The sequence below is a fragment of the Calliopsis andreniformis genome, unplaced genomic scaffold, assembly GCF_051401765.1.
Source record: "Calliopsis andreniformis isolate RMS-2024a unplaced genomic scaffold, iyCalAndr_principal scaffold0048, whole genome shotgun sequence".
Taxonomy (NCBI): Eukaryota; Metazoa; Arthropoda; class Insecta; order Hymenoptera; family Andrenidae; genus Calliopsis; species Calliopsis andreniformis.
Window position 1 is genome coordinate 3,338,673 of NW_027480457.1, and position 18,336 is coordinate 3,357,008.

An 18,336-nucleotide genomic window follows, 5' to 3' on the forward strand; every position below is an offset into this window, starting at 1 on the left:
AACAATCATACGTTTATGCAAAGTATTAATTTACGATAAAACATCAATCACTATAAAATTTTTAATTGAGCTGACAATTAGTTTCTAAGATATGAAGGGTAAAAGTTGATAAAATTCATTGACACATCAGCTCATAAATTTCGACGTACAAACCTTTACATGTATCCTTCCAAGAATTAAAAAGCCTGCTTGCTAACATATCTAAGAAATTGTCGCTTAATTTAAAATTTTGTAGTGATTGATGTCTATTCATAAACTAATATTTGGATTAAAATTCGATGCCAACATCAAAGGACCAAAAACCAGTGAAAAATGATATTATTTTTGGGTTACTCTTTATTGTCAGTACAATGATAAATGTCTTACTATACATATAGTTATTACTAAATTTGCTGTTTTTAATTTTACTTCTATCAAATTCTTTTTGGTTTCATTTAATATCAAAGTGAAATCAAAAGTAAACCGAAAATTTAATGTACAAAAAATTCAAGAAAGTAGTACGTACCTTTACTATTCCTTCGTGCGTTTCTTCATAGGAAGCTATTGCACTGTAAAATGAATGCTAAAAGTCCAAAAATTATGAGGAAAATTCGATACTAAGAGAAAGGAAAAACTATACGTGATTATGAGATTGATCTAGATACCATGATCTCTTTATTTCGATTACAGAACATCGCTGGTTCTTTTGGCTCATCGAATATTTACAAAGGCGTCGCTGATGTGGTCAATGAGGTGATTTGTCGTTCTAATTGTAAGACGTTGATAGGGAGAGAGAAAAATTCAAAATCTAAAACAATGCTCCTAAAAACAATTACAATCTTACTTTTGTTAATTAAGTATTGTGAGGAAGATCTGTTTTTTCTCTTAAACGATCAGTCGATGAAACTATTTGTTTGATTCTAATGTAAGAATAGATACTGTTAACTATACGGTACAATTAAATGGTTCGTTTTTCATAGATAAGTTGTAGTTGATCATTTTGACACACACGGAATGGATTTTTGTGCTCGAATCGTTAATTTCGTTAACAATTTAAGCGTATAAAGAAGTATTCTGTTCTATTGAGAGTACTTCTTGATATAGTATTATACCCAATATTGCTTATACCCAAGCAATATGTTTGCTTGGGTATAAGCAAATTGATATGATACGAAAATCAAGTGTAATGAAATTTCATAATTTTATCACAGATTAAACATAATTTCCATCCGTGCTGTTTGATCAAGTTTCGATCACGGTAAAAATTTAAATCTACGTTCGAACACAGCTTTGCGATTCAACTCATCGAATTATTCTTTCATGTAGTTGATATTCACGTTATTGTTAAATAACGAGACGAAAAGTAATAACAGAACAATAATATTCAAAAATTGAGTTAAAGACAAATTAAGGTAAATGTCCTAATTTCTACTCATGTCCTATTCACATCAGATCTGTTTTATTGGTATAAATGTTGGGCTCATGAAGGGAGTATTACTTTAATTTAAAATTGTTGTTAAAGTGGAAAAGAACAATACAAAGAAACAAAACATGTAAGAGTTAGAAAGTGAAGAAAAAGACAGATGAGAAGAAAGTTCAATTAAAAAAAATGAAAGAAGAAAAAGCAGCACTTACAAAACAGATTAAACTAAATAAGAAATAGAAGATTCAATAGAGAAAATGAAGTAAACGTAATAATTTATCATTAAAATTTTGTACAAATTAATAATTTAATTAAGTAATCACATGAGTATCAATAATCAAATTCACATGAGTAAATTACTCATGTGAAAATAATATTATTTCAATAAATATTTGTTTTCCAATTATAATTGTTTTATTCAGGGATCGAACGAAATTGTAAAATTTTATAAATAAAAGTTATTTATGGAAGATTTAACTTTTCAATTGAGTCTTTTCTGTTTTAAGTTAACATTGTATTCGATTAGTAAACGTTCTAAAGGATTACGTACTGTTTAACAGATACTTTAATGTAAAATATAGAGCTTTAACTAATATTTTTTTAATTAGCATTATTTAAGAAATTGAAAGCACTGTTCATTTTAATACACAGGGTGTGGCAAAAACTTTGTCGACCTCAAATAACTTTGTTGTCTATAGTTGTATGAAAAAACTCGTCGGGACAAAGGTACAAAATTGTATGGGGTACATGTAATGGTAAAACAGAATTTTTTTTATAAGATTTCAAGGCTATCAATGTTTTTTTAAATAAAATACTATTATTTTTCTATTCCTATGTGGTAGTCGTTGTTGAGACGATTTCAAAATGATACCATACAAGGTCATTCAAGGTTACTAAAGACTGTAGGTTCCCAGAAACACCTTATTATCGCTCGATTTATTTGATCAATTGCTATAATTCATTGGCTGTCACTTTTATGTTTACGAACAAATGCTATTTTTGCGGGAAGCCTGTCAGACCACGCAAAGTTCCCTTCAATTCATGTGCTATTTGTTAGCGTCAACGTATATTGAAGAGAGAGTTTAGGACGGATGACCGATCGATGCCTGGTCTTTGATGAATTTATGATAGAAACTTAGCCTACATGTGACATTTGAAAGAGAATGGAGACTAAATAGTCCTGGTGGCAGGCGACGGCTGGTAACCACGTTGGGTCTCTCAGTTATTAAGTGTCGTTGCATTGGCTGTTTGTGTTTGGAAATTGTGTTTAGAGATGGCAAGCAGCCCGGCATTGTATTGCTAAAGAATTGGGACTCTGTTCATGGAAGATCTGACCACGGAGTGGGAAATGCTATGCCTTTGGTAAGATGACTGTGATCAACCCCGCGGCACTTACCCCAAAACCTCGTGACGGGACACATCTTTTCTTTCATTTTTTTAACATGTCTGTCCTTTGCAGAAAATGTTCAAAGTGTTCATCATTTGTGGCGATACAATGTTGCAATCTTTGAACTACTGAATTACGTGCATGTCTTATCACTTCTGTACTTATTTTAGCACATGTTGCGATTGTTCTCCAGACTTAACACCATTAGATTTAGGGATAGAGGAACAGAGAACGATTGCAGCGTGTGCTGGAATAAGTACAAAAGTGATAAGACTTGCACATTAATCAGTAGTTAAAAATTTGCAACTTTGTACCGTCGCAAATAGTGAACACTCCAAACATTTTTTGTAAAAGAGAGACAGCATAGGAATTGGAATGAACTTTGCGTGACCTGCTTAAAATCTCATAAAAGATGATCTTAGAAAAAATTGTATTTTACCATTACGTATGCTCCATAAAATAGTATAACTTGGTCGTGACAAATTTTTTCATAGAACCATAGACAACGGAAATATTTGAGGTAAACAAAGTTTTTGCCTCACCCTATATACTTAAATACAAGGACATTTTCTTTCAACTTTTTCGAGCAATAGAATAGCGTGTATGTACTGCATAATGCGAATTTTTTGCAGCGGCAGCGAACTCGCAGTGAATTGAGAAAACAAACATACAAATTGATATTGGTGCAAAGAGGATGCTACGAAAAATTTGTCGTGAATTCGCTGCCGCCGCGGAAAATTCATGTTGGTCGGTGAAGGCCTTAAGACTGAATATATTTATTAGATACAAATTATATAAAACAAAAGTAACTTTTTTAGAAAAAGCTCATTTCAAAGTTTTAACTTCAAAGTTAAGTATTTTACCACGAAAAATTTGCTTATCAAAACAAAAACCTATTGTAAGTAGAGTAAATGTTCCTGTTTAACTGAAACTTTTTTCTACTTCCAAAAAAATAAAAGTTTTCTATTTATACAAAAAGTTATCAAATAAAGCGTATTCATTGGAACTTTTTTTTTATAATTATTATCTTGGAACAGAAAAGATAAAAGTAAAAAAATTACTGCCATTTCAATTAATTGAAAATTTTAAGTTTTATTCGATCCCTGGTTTTATTTACATTTATTTAGTATTGTTTTATAAAAATTACCTACAAAGAATCGAACGTAGAAATACGTACATACTTACGTACATCGCTACGTTTCTTGCGTACAAATATGTACACGTGTATGTACATCTAGAACCTGACCCTACGAACATTGACGGATGATTATAGGTGTGTTTGTTACACCTTTTCTAAATGACGAGTAAGAGTATGATGAGTGGAAATGAAGACATGTACCTTAAATTTTATTGTTCTCTTTCTTCATCATACGGTCCTCTCTCTGTATCATCTATGAGCGCTTTTAATAAACTAAAATTGCCAAATATTTAGTCAGTTCGGTAGATAATTGTGCGCGTCATGAGACAAAACATCTATGAGAAGAGGTGGTCGACTCTCTAATTTATATTATTCATTTAACAAAAAAAAATGACGGTGAAAAAGTATCATATAATATGTACGTAGGTATTACTACAGATGGATCACCAATTTAATGAATCCTTATCATATCAAGGTGGGGTCACTTGAAGGCTCCTATGCTCCTTCAACACGAACGATTTTTTCAAATTTTCAAATTTCAAGACCTTCGAATTTTCGAATACATATTTCAAATACAAATCTTCTAATTTTCGAATTCTCAAATTGTATATTTTCGTGTAGTTAGAGCTTTCCAATTTTTATTTCAATTCCTGGAACTGTGCATTTCAACTCTGAGTAAGCTTTGAGACCTTGACGTGATAAGGGGTAACTGCAGGCATTCAGAAATATGTAGCACCAGACGTAAATTTCAACATATCTAATGATTAGACTGGTAATACGAGTACATTTGTGGTGATACCGTACAATGTTTTTTAGCTGATTGTACATTCAGCTACTTCAATTTTTGCCGCTTACAAATGCATACTAATAAACGTATGTAGGATTGATTTTATGTGCCCTTTTCTTAAATTGAATTTGCTGGATTGGTGATGTATATTTTGTACCTATGTAGCTGAACTCATGTAAATGGCAATATCAATTTCAGTATATCTTATGCAACATCTGCGATGTAATTACTACAGTACGAGCGAATGTAAGCGAATTCACGATTATGAAAATTAATTTTATTTCAGCTTTGATGGTATAGTAATGTGAAAACGTATACATACGTACATGAATAATTTTGCTTTCTAACAAATCTGAGTCTACACATCTTGCCGACAAAAGAAAATTAAATGTGCTGCAATATGTTGCGACATCTTGAAAGAAAATTTAATATAAATTTAATACTATGTGATTTTTCTTAGTGCGTAGAAAAAATTGTGGTTGTAAATACTGCATGGTCTTCCTCCAATTAAAGAAGAAATGTATATCTTACATTATTAGATCGATTTCCTTTGTTGTTCACGAGTTTATATTGATCAAATCACTATAATCTTTCAAAGAATTTGTTTCTATCGTTTTACAAGATTCGCTCACATTATATTGAACAATTTGTAACCACGTTAAAATCTTTCTTGGTGCACGACAGGGAAGTACTACTGAAACAACTTTGTTAACAAACTTGTTGCTAATACTTCATACGTATGTACATACATGTATTGGTAAATCCAATATGGTGAATTGTAAACACAGACATCGTTTTTCCAGAAGAAGATTAAGAGAATAATAGATCCAGAAAAAGGCAAATTTAACCCTAGAATTGTACAACGAGATCATCTGTACTCAAGCGATAGATTTTCTTTCTTTTGTGCCATTATTATGATGTGAACGATATGATTCACACTGTGTTAAATGATATGGCCTTTGTCTTTTAACGCTTATCATACCAAGATGGAATCACCTTGTTTAAGCTTACAACTCAAGTATAAAAACTCAAATATAGATGGTTTTAGAAATTTGAAATCAGTAATAGTAACAGTCGTAAAAATACTTCAAAGATTCGAAAATTGGCAAATATGTGAAAGTAAAAGTTTGCCTTTTAAATACTTGAAAATTTGGTGTTCAACAATTTGGATATTTTTTTTAAGTTTAAAATTTGAAAGTTTCAAAGACTGATTTTGTATTTCAAATGTTTGAAAATTTGTATCTTAAATATTCGAAAATGTGAAGATTATCAAACAATGTTCTGAAGAGAAACAGTATTGGGTTCCCTGATTGACCTCACCTTGGTATGCTAAAATATGTAGATACGCAGACACTATCATTAATTGAAGACTTCCAGGTAATAAATCTGATATTGTTATGTCAAATATTATTCGATGCATAACATTGCGTAATGCATTATATTATGAACTTTTGCACTAGTGTTATTATGTTCATGCAGAGTGTATCAGAAAATGTGGGACATTTTTAGACGGTAGATTTTAGAAACGAAGACAATGAAAATACTTCATGTACATACATATGTATATCCGGAAACGCTTCGCTTTTTAATTATACGTTAATTTATAATCCGTACAGTATGATACTTTCTTTAAGATTCATGGCTGTGCGTCACTCATTCAAGAGGCCGGAATATTTCTGGGCCTTGAGCCGAGTCGAACCTTTAGTGGGATATAGCACACCGCGCAGGCAAGAAATGTGTCAACGTTTTACGCAATAGAAAATAGCGTGGAACTAAAAGACTGCTCGTTTTGGGCACATGTACATTTGACCCTTTATATCGTCTTCGTGTTTAAAACCTACTCTCCAAAAGTGTACCCTTGCTGTTCTTCCCTTTTAGAGGATTTGAGCTAACGTTTTACGCAACACAAAAGAGCGTACAACTAAAAAACTAGGCATTTCCGAGCATATGTGCACATGAACTTTTTTCATTGTCTACGTATCTAGAACTTACCTTACAAAAATGTCCCACATTTTCTGAGACACTCTGTGTAACATGTGATGAAATGTAGCTTTTGTAAAACTAACTTAAAGAACTATAAATAATAAAATTATGGTAACAAAATTTTTAAATAAATACGCCACAGTGTATGAGAAGAACAACCATAGAACATGTAATATTTGAATTACGTACAATGTAAATTCTAAAGACAGAACTAATTAAAAAAAATAAAAAACTGCTTTTTCACAATTGTTAACGCAAAATAAAAATAAAAATATATTTCTATTTATATACTTTTGTTCCCACTAGAGTGTAAAATCCTAGAAAAAGATGCAAACTGAATCTTCAAATTAAGTTTACACGGCAAGCAAAGTTTTAAAATATTGTACAAACATAGTAAAAATAAGTGATCTCAGTGCTTATGTTTATAATTTACTGGTCAAATAGTGTACAGTTCTAGGGTTAAGATAGTTGCTAACCGCTTTAAGTAATAACTAGAAATTCAGGTACGCGTGAATTCCTCGACTTGAATGAAATTCCATATCAATGCTTGGCTCCGTACATGAAATATCTTCCATTTGACATTATAATAAATAATAGAGATTAACAATATAATTGCCTAAGAAGTGCAAAAACAGGGTATGTATTTAAGGAAACAACACAAATATACATATCTATTAATTATACACACGTGTATGCATATAATTAATAATACACATAACTTACATTCAAATTAGCGGAATACTTGCTATGACGTACGTACATGATTGAACTTTTCTCATAATATTTTGTTCGAGGACTTTACTATGGAAAGACTTTCCACTACGGATATAATCTTGTGGTATGTATATAATTAACTATAATAACGAAACTTCAAGATAAATAGAAAAAATTGAATAGAAAACAATGAAGTCTTAATCGGAGGGAAAAGTGTATTACAAACAAAATTCGGTCAACCTTTTTGTGGTTGTTCCGATCGAGACGTCATTCACGCGCGCCTACCACGCTTAAATTATTAACGACATAGTGCAAAATCGTACATGTTTAATCTAAAAGAATTAAGTTAACGAGATGTGTGAATATTTACATATATATTTACAAAATTCCAGCACTTGGAACGTGTTGACCTTTCCAATGTCAACTTCTACATATAGGTATCACTTCCACAGTTGGCCACTTCTCCTTTGACACATAATTTCCGTTACATGTAGATTCGACGTAAATCTGAGGGCGATGTTATCATGTTGCATTGCGGGCAGAGCTTTTTCGCACCCTGAAAGAGACATGAATTTTGTCCACAACTTTTTCATTCACTTATCAACAGTTATACATCTGATCGATACGAAGACGATTGCCCTATTTTAATAAAACATCGTTCAATTGCTTTAAAATATGAATTTTTACTGCTTAAAATACCTTTCAATTGAATGACATTGAGAAGAATAGTTTTGAGAAGCTTCATTTTATGAATCATTACTAAAAACTCGAAGTAGCTATTACTTACCAATGTATGCAGCCAACACTGCTCACAATGCACGTGCCAACAACAGACAGAAGTCACAGGTTTCTTGTATTGCTCCTATGAACATAGATGAAAAAATTCTGTTGACCATCAACAACAGTAAATTTAATACCTCTTCTAGTATATTGACTCTACTTGTCAATAATCGATTTGGACATGTTATTGACATCAATTTTTTAAAATTAAGTTGTAGTTAGATAACAAAACAAGAAATAATAGCATTACCAAAGCTGTACACGAAGGTCTTTTCCGATTTTTAATATTCGCTATTTCAGCTATGGACAATTTATAATTATTTATCTTTAATTGTTTATCATTAGAATGTAACGTATATGTACGTAAGTGGACTCATGTACTGTAAGTCCGCGAAAAGTTGGCTAGCGGGATGGTACAAGAATCGCTTTTTCGACACGATCCGATGTCGATCTTCGTTACATATCTTTCAGCCAATGGAGACAATATATGTGACGGTAGGTTAATGTGTTTGGACTTCTGAACTGAAGTGGGGATTTATACGCCAATCAGACCCGTATTCCTTTGCATAACACCAACTTCTCGCATACATATACGGACTTTAGGAAAGCATTCGACATAATCACAAAGTCTTTATCGATAAATACCAATCGATCTACCAAACATTATTGCATGGTTTGGTAGATATTTTTCCGATAGATGTCAAATTATTCATATATGAAATGAACCGTCTTTAATCGTCTTTCCTTAGTCGTTTCCTATTTTCGCTATTGAGTGTTCTCCAGGCTATTTGGGTTTTTGATAATTATTTAGAAAATGCTCCATATCATTAATTTCGACGACCTTGACATATGTTACTAAAAGATTAACATTCTAAACAATTTTTCTGAAATATTACCAAATAAGTTCGTTGGGCGCGTATTTAACACTGAGTGGTGTATGGAATACTGGGTGCTTGCTTAATACTAGGTAACATTAAAATTTTTAATAATTTCACTGATTAAGTGAAACTTGAATTAAGGAGGTCAGGACAGTCAATTTCTATCATTGTAATTTCGGTCGTCAAAAGGATGCTTGACAATGCAGTAGAAAAAAAGCCAATTTTGTAGTATGTTTCTTTAATCAGATCTTGACCGATTCAAAGGTTTAGAATCCCAGTGTGATGGTTGTAACATATCATTTTTATACATGAGTATTCATTATATAGGAGATAGTTAAAAGGACGCTAAAGTTCAATAGAACGTTTAAACATATATTTGTATTCCTGATGGTCACCAATTTCAACACTTCATTGAATTGAATTTAAAATGAAATTTTGCATTATCTAAAACAACTTATAACGCAATACAACCCATTTTACATGATTTATTTTAACTATTCAATGAGTGGCTCAATGAGCGACTATATACGTAAAATTATTTTACTTCATGTAATTTCACAAATGGGAATTTTAAAATTCAAAAGATTTGTAAGAATCGATAAAATATCGCATTATACATATTTTATATGTATGTTATTAACATAAGTCATAATCTCCATTATTTGTGTAGAAATATTATTTTCTGCTATTTCTTAAAAATTGTTGGCAATCAAGTTTTGTTCTTCGTACGTATATGCATTTGAATAAAAGTGAAAGCTCACCATGCAGATGAGACACTTGAATGGTTGCCCTCGAATTTCAGCTTCTAATTCTCGGATTCTTCCTCTAAGAGCCTCAATCACCGGTGTATCGCCATCTCTTCTAGGCGAAGACGAAATGCCTTCTTCTTGTTCAGAGTGCATCAAAGGTGTCGTTGCTCCTGGCTCAGGTTTCACTTCAACTAAACTTTGACTGATCTGCTCGGGTGTATGTGTTATGTGTGGTGTATTTGGCGCGTTAGGCGAAATCACAGCTTCTCGAAGTGCATCTCTTTCTTTCTGTTCCCTTGGCGTACCTTCCAAATGTGGTGCAATCACATCAGCTTCGGAATACTGTGATGGACCAAACTCGGCAACATCGTCGCCGTCAACCACAAGATCTACATCCTCATCGTCTTGTTGATTTGACCCACCATTTCCGGCTGACGATCGATTACTCGATGATGTTGCCAGTCCTGCAGCTGAAAACACCCAAAAATAAATATTATTCGTTTCTTTAACTGCGGAGATGAGATTTCGCCAAATATTTAACTAATAGCAGATAATATACGATACTGATATGTAGTTACTAATACTGCTAAATTTTATTATAGACCATTTTGAAATATTTAGGAAAGAATCATTGATAGTAATGATAATAATGAAATATGGAATACTACATACCAGAAAATCCTCCAACAAGCATTGAAGTGGCTCGCACTCTTCTTTGTCCAGCCCATTCATATTCCTCGAAAGTTTCAGCGTCTCCTTCAACATCTACCTCTTCTTCATCTAAATTATTTTGCCCCGCGGAATTGCCATTATTATGTTTGTTTAAACATCTTTCGACGTGTTGATTCAATTCTTCAGGCGTACCAGACAGTCTTTCACTGCAAACGGGACACGAAGGTTCATCCGCTTTTCTTTTCCGATTCTTCACGCGGATTCTAGCCTGTATGCACAAAACATTCGTAGGATTGGTTCATTGTATTAAAGTGGTATTTTGATCTAGACAAACATTTTTTAAAGGCTTTTTTCGAATTTTTTTAACAAATCAGAAGACACTTTCGTGCTAAGCTTTTGGACATTTATTTACTAATATTTGATGTATGTAATTTTTTTTCAAGTGACCATAGTAAAAATTATATGAGCTATGTGTCCTTGTAGAACGTCTCCGTCAACGTCACTGGTGGACATAATTTCAATCATCCTACTAACCTGAAATAAACGAGTAAATAAGCATCTTTATCACTATGAATGCGGCTATGATGTGAATAAAAATTTAAAAAGAATCTTAATTGTTTCTAATTATTTTAATATGCTAATGGCGAAAAATATCTAAACAATTTAAAACTCAAGTGTTGAAGTTTCAAACTTCAAGCTTAGAAGTGTCGCTATTCGTTTAGTTTGTAAAATTTTTACTTTATTTTGGTTCATATCATAGCCATATCCACACTGTTGAAGATGCTTATTTACTCGTTTCTCTCAGATTAGTAGGACAACTGAAATTATGTCCACGAGTGACGTTGACAGACGTAGTGCAAGGATACATAGGTCGTAGAATTTTTATTATTTCCGCTTGAAAAAAATAATTTATATACATTAAATATTAATAAACATATACGTAAAAGTTTAGTACGAAACAGTCTTCTGATTAATTAAAAAAAGTTCTGAAAAATGCCTTAAAGAGATCTACGTCTAGACCAGAATACCCCCTTAACAAAATGTGTTGCATCAAGTAGGGTGTTTCTATCTCGTGAGCTAATATCGCATTTTTCTTCAAGAAATAACGACTAATAACTCGAAACCAGATATTTTTAAGTTATGTTACTATAGCAACAAATGAACGATATGCAGGTTCCATTAGAAAACGTGGGACATTTTTAGAAGGAAGGTTTTCGACACGAAGACAACAGAAAATGTTCACGTACACATGGGTATGTTCAGAATTATTTAATACTTCAGAATTATTTAATAATTATTATACGCTATTTTGTGTCTCACTCATTTAAAAGGCTGAAATAGCCCTCAAAAATCTATCTTACTTTTTGCATAATTATTATCGTTTATTGCTATTCCTTTGTTCATGAACGTTTCTTATTGTTTCGGCTACAACAAAAAGTTTTAACATGTGTACAATGTGATCATTTTATCTGAAAATGTATAAATATCTCGTAAACTATGCATCACACGGAAAAATGTTTTAGACAAATGGTATTGTATGGTATTATGGGGGCATGTTGTGGTGAATATTTGATCTTGCATTGACCTTGGAAAGTCTTGGCATGGTTATGTTTAATTTTTCAAATTGGACCCTATATTTTTTATTACATATATTTGTAGCTGACACCAAAGTATTTTCAAGTACTGCTTCTTTGAGTATTTCGCAAAAGCCAATTTCGAGATGTGAGACGTCAACGTTGACGAGCTGTCGGAATTAGCGTTATCTGATGTGCACCGCATGGTGTTATTGTTTACATATGCGTTTGTGATTCTTTTGCGTAGCTCATCCAGTGTGTTGATACTGTGATGTTATTGCCCTTGAATTCTGTACACAATTCCAGTTTTCCAATTCTTCTAATGCAGAATCAATTTAACAAATAGTTTAGGTGTAACACAACATCTAGATATTGTAACAATGATTTTCACAGTGTCGAAAAAAAATAAAATTAGTTCTGTTACACGATGAGTTATCTAACTTATTGTAAAGTGAGTGAAACATTTCACGAACGTCATTCAAATCGATCAAAGCCTTCGGCAGTGAAGGAAATTGTGGATGTTTTCAAGGAAATTGAAAGAAAAGCAATGAACTTGCAGTTGATCAGAAGCAGACGAGATTAACGTATTTAGCAATTGTTCAAGAACATCCATTCGAACAGTGACAATTAGTAGTGGACTTTCTAAGTTGTTCATAGTATTGTAAACAAAAAAAAAAAAACAAATTAAAACTGTATATACCTACGACTGCATATAAACTTTTTTTAAAGAACACAAATGTGTTCTTGATACGAACGGAATGGTATTCAGTCAAAGTTCAAGGATGTGGTCGCCAAACAACCCATTCTGAATACGTGAAAATAATGTTTAATACAGACAGCCCGTAATAATATAATGCGGAATTCATCATCCTCAGATAATTGGGCCATACTTTTTTGATGGAATAATTAATGGGGCAATTTATTTAAGATTCTTGGCAACGTACCTATTCAATGTTTTGGAAGGTATACCACTGACGTTAAGAAACAAGTTATAATTCCAGGAACGACGGTGCCCCTCATTGTGAAGTATAAATGCGAAACTGATTGAATATAAACTTTAGTAACAAGTGGATCGGACGTGGCGACTCAGTAACATGGCGTCCAAGATCGCTAGACTTTTCCACCTGCGACTTTTTTCTTCGGAATTACCTCAATCGAAAGTTTTTAAAATTGTCGTCCACACAGTGAATGAACTACGTAATAGAATTAAAAACACACGTGAGGCGACAGCATCCGAAATACTAACAAATGTAGTACTGAAATTCTCAACAAGGATGGAAAGTTGTATATTTTAGAATGGTAATTGAATATTACTATTACTGAAGCTTTGACTAAAAGATTTGGCAAGTTCGTTTGCAATAACGTGTGGATTGTAATGCGCAATAACATGTTTTCTGAGTACCTCGTTAGATTGGTTAATGACTAAGTACTGATGCAAACCTTTTGTGGGTTCACTAATTTTCTTGATTTTTTCTCAGTTGTATTATAGGGGATATTACTGTTTATGAAATGTATAAAATTTACCAGGAATTTTATTTGCTTTCTTTAATTGTTTTCCGAGATATAGTACGTAGTTGTTCATATTTTCTTTTCTTTTCTGATGTTGGTTATTCCTTTAATGTCTTAAAGGATGTGTTGAATATATTTTATAGCTTTGATTGCAGTCTACTAGTTCTCATTTCATCATGGTACAGAGTTTTCCAGAGCTTGTTGTTCGTTAAAGGTATATTGCCTTGTTTGTAGCACTTTAATGAAGTTATCTACTATTGAGTCAGTGTTCTCTTTGCTGTTATACTCCATATACTCCAGATATACTCCAGTCTATAAGTTTTTGTATTCCATATCTGATAAGATACACAATTGTTTGTGACTTTCTGAGATTGTTTCTGATATGATAATTGGGAAGTGATCACTATTATAAGGGTCTTAAGTGACTCCAGAAGAGTATTTTATAGTTTCCTCTTAAATCGTTTTTATGGGACCGCTATTAAGTTTTTTTTTCTTTTTATTAAGAAATTATTCAAATCTGCTAGCAAAATGGAAGTTTTTAAAAGTTGTTCAATTAAATCTCATAGTTTTTAATGACATGCTGCTGATACTGTTACTGTTTCTAGATTTGCTTGTATAATCTTTTTGTAGACTATAGTGTTCAACAACAGGTGTCAGAAATTTTAAGAAGTGATTCTATGTGCCAAAATAAGAGGACAATCAAAAATATCGTATTGTATTTGAGACTTCGTCTATAAGTTATTAAAGAATCTTAACTTAAGCAGCTTATTAAAACTGTCTAAGATACACGTGAAATGCATTGGACTTGAGCACCCATTTTACTAATATCACTACGCCTGATCTGATAAATGCACGTCGGCAGTAGAATAAATCCCAAACCAGATACAATTCTCACGCATTTTAGGTATATTTTTTACAATTAATAACTTTCAATCAAACATGAACCCTAAATGCAATTTCATAATCCTTAATTTTCATCTTATTGTAGTATATAGAATGACTTGTTAAAATTTGTAACATCTGTTACCAAATACCTTGTATATTGTTCTTAATATAAGTGCACTTTTCCACATGCATGGTCAACATTTATTGTTTTTGAAAAAGGGTGACTAGTTTTTTAAATTTGTGACATAGGAATCTACAAGTTATCTTATGCAGACAAAATGCTACTGCGAATGTATGTATCGTTAATAAGAATTTCTGTTCTATCCTCTGTCGTAAATGGTATTAGTGCATTGTGAGTCCTTGTTTCAGATAATGGCCTTTTAATGCTAGACATACTAAGTAGAAATGCATGTATTTTTGTTTAGAGTATTAGTTACATAGATAGAATTATTTATTTTAAGATTTGCTGTTTAGATTTGAAAAATTTGGTTGTCTTATTGACTGTGCATATTTCCAATATACTCACTGAATGCTGGTAGATGCAAAACCAAGAAATCAGTAGTTTTGGAAGAACAAACTCTGTATCGCATTGGTCAAAACAATAGTGAAATAGGAGTAAAAAACGTACAGCAATTGCTCTTCATCTGTATCCATATACGCTCAAAGAATACCACGGCTTCTTAATATTGCTTTTTTTCCATGCGTAACCTTCTGTACGCGGTTTTGACAGACGTGTGTCGTTAATCGACAGTTCCTAAATATTGTATTATTTACAAACGAAGCTCAGTTCACTAAGGATGGAGTACTTAATTTTCATAATTTTCAGCAGTAGACGAATGAAAATATACGTGCCATTATGTAATTAAAGTATGAACATCAATTTAGCGTTAACGTGTGAGTAAGAGTAATTTTTGACTATTTAATCGGTTTAAATTTTCTAGTCATACGCAATAATATTTTGAATACTACGAATTGAACTCAGATCTTAATAAGTTTCGAATTATGAAGAATTACAAAAATTGTTCGAACTGTCCACCTTGTGCTTCAATATATGCCTATCTTTTACAACCTTACTTTTCTCCAACTCGACTAGATAGGATTGTTTATCTTGAATTTTTATGGAACGACTTTCAAGAACTATTATGTGATGCGCCTCTTGAATATCAGACAAAACTTGTGGTTTGTGCATGATGGCGTTCCGTATTAATTTTCTTCGTGCTGTTGAAAACTAGCGGAAATTCAGATTGCGGAAAGAATGATTGAAACTGTATGAAATGGTCAAAAAAAGAGTTATCAAATCCAGATACTAACTGACAATAAAACAATGATATTGTATTATGATACTACATTAAAAAGAGAGTCAGTGGTATAGTATAAAAAAAAGAACTAGTAGCCAAAGAAGTGTAACTCACGAAAAGCAAGAAAGATTATGAGAATAAAGATTAGGATTGTGAAAGCGTTCCCTTAATAGACTTGAAACAACCAAAAACCACTGCGAATATTGGATATTATTCTAATATTCTAAGTCATTTACATGAAGTTATCGTTGAAAAATTCCATAGAAAAATTAGTCATAAAGTGTGATTGCTACAGAATAATGCGCCAGTTTTCACTGCTGCCTTACCAACGACTACTATTTGTAAATTAAGCTTCAGTGCCCAATGGATCACGTATCATATAAGTCAGACCTGGCTAATCGCAATTATTTTCTATTTTAAAAATTAAAAGCAGATCTTCCAAAAAGGAAGTTTACTATCGATGAACAAATGGAAAACACCATTGGAAAACATTCTTAAGACAAACTATCTATACTATCTGATACTATCTGAATAATCTGATAGTGGTATAGAGCCATTCATTTGAAGCTTTTAAAAGTGTATTGAAATAAAAGTTGATTATATTGAGAAGCAAGACAAGCATTTTTTTTCCAGCCTCTTTTCCTATCCCAGATCATGAATTTATGAACTGAACTACGTAAGTAACTCACTCAGTACATTAACATGTTTTCAATTTTCCTGCTTATTTTGTCCTTATATTTCTTTCGATAGATAGAACATCTCAAATCGTTACAGAAAGTAGCATTTTATTTACCTGTCTATTAGCTTTAATTCTCTTGTAAGTCTCCCATCGTCCATGAGGCGTTCCATCAGTAGCTGATGGGGCATGAAGCATCGGCCCATGAGGATGGTCCGGAGAATGACCCGCAGGTAAATTTGTCCTTGATGTTCGCGCTCGAGAAGACGCCGAAGATATTTTATAAAGTCGATCAAGTTCTTGAGCGAAGTGTTGTTCCAATTCCTGTGGCCTTACAGTGACTCCACAGGCTGGACAACATGTCGGATCCGAAGGAAACTTCTTTTTACCTATAACAAAATGACATTAACATCGATTAACTCATAATGAATGAAATTATTTCCGATACTTTACAAGGTATACTTGCTTTAGTTTCCTACTTCTATAAAAATCAGGAGACTTGGTAGAGTCTCACGCCAAGTAATTAACACTTTATGCTTGGACGAATGTGGGTGCGGATTGTACGTAAATCGAATCAGTCTTGGTCTCAAACCTATTGATAGGCATGTAAAACACTATGTAAAAAACGTTTTTCAATAAAAAGGCAAGAACAACAGTAATGGGGCATATAGAGGAGTAGGTGAGTGCAACTGGGAGAAAATTGGTCCATGAGAAGCTGAGCTATGCTGTGTCAAAGATAAGTGAATTTTAAGATCGCTAGAATAGTAAAGCACTCCTTGCCCCTTACCTGTCTCTCCCGTAGGATCGCAAGGCTCAATAAAATGGTGGGCTGGATGGGCGGACCACAGCATGCTGCGATCCGCTCGCCTTTGAAATGCTAATCCTCCACGCAAGAAAGATCACAAGAACTGGCAATACCCATAACCGATTACTTGTTCATATTTGTTTGTTCTTCTTCTTATTATTGACTATGTTTATCCAATTTTTTACCGTCACTTCTCTACTGCCACATTTTTACTCAATTTAAATAGATATATGGATAGTTTTACAAAAATTTGTGAAATCCCACCGAAAATATTAAAAATGCAAAGTTTATGTCAAGTACATAAGGTGCCTTTAAACCTTTCAAAGATTGTCATAGAAAAAACTGGACTTTCCAAAAATTTTACGTTATTTAAACTTACGAAATCATAGATAAGGTGCGTAAGTGCGCACTATTTTAGCTTATAGTATACTCTGTTGTAGCTATTCACAAGTTGGTTAAATCTGACTAAGCTAGTAGTTAAACATTTTAGAAAAATTTATAGTCAATTTGCTGCTATCTAACCAAATCCAGCGTAGTTACACTGATATTTATTATGTAAATGTTACACGTCCCATCACTGTAAGCTAACATACTAGGCACTTGCGCACCTTATCTATAATTTCATAAATTTAAATAACGCAAAGTTTCTGGAAAGCTCATTTCTTTCTATAACAATTTTTGAAAGATTTAGAGGCACCTTAAGTATTTGGCGCGAATTTTGTATTTTCAATGTTTCCGGAAGAGATTCTATTTGATCAAAGTTACTAATTTATGATTTGTTATTAAAGCTATTTATTTATGGTTTTTACTCATAATTTGAAGCCATTACGTTTTGGATGTTGCGTAGTTAACACTGGGTCGTGTGTAGGGGTATATGGGGTGAGTGGAATACGGAAATGAAATATAAAACATTCCTTCAACGACCAAAATTACAATGACAAAAATTAACTGCTTTAATCTCCTTAATTTAAACTTCGCTTGTACCACCAAAATTACAAGAAATATTAACGCTATCCACTGTTAACCACGCAATCCACATTACCCCACATTACACCCAATGTTATCCATGCAAAGCCGGTTTTGGACTTTTAGCCGCTTG

General features: G+C 32.6%; 1 protein-coding gene across 1 annotated transcript in view; it reads right to left on the minus strand.

Annotated features, from left to right (window-relative positions):
- Positions 1-7,113: 7,113 nt before the first annotated feature.
- Positions 7,114-18,336, minus strand: part of LOC143187512 (E3 ubiquitin-protein ligase Rnf220-like) — a 235,504-nt gene continuing 224,281 nt past the window's right edge. Inside the window, exons 3-7 of the mRNA XM_076391729.1 lie at positions 16,550-16,821; positions 10,491-10,758; positions 9,831-10,288; positions 8,199-8,273; positions 7,114-7,967 (exon numbers count right to left, since the gene is read on the minus strand). Of these exons, the coding sequence (XP_076247844.1) occupies positions 7,896-7,967; positions 8,199-8,273; positions 9,831-10,288; positions 10,491-10,758; positions 16,550-16,630 (954 nt within the window). The 5' untranslated portion in view covers positions 16,631-16,821 and the 3' untranslated portion in view covers positions 7,114-7,895. The remainder of the gene's footprint in view (positions 7,968-8,198; positions 8,274-9,830; positions 10,289-10,490; positions 10,759-16,549; positions 16,822-18,336) is intronic.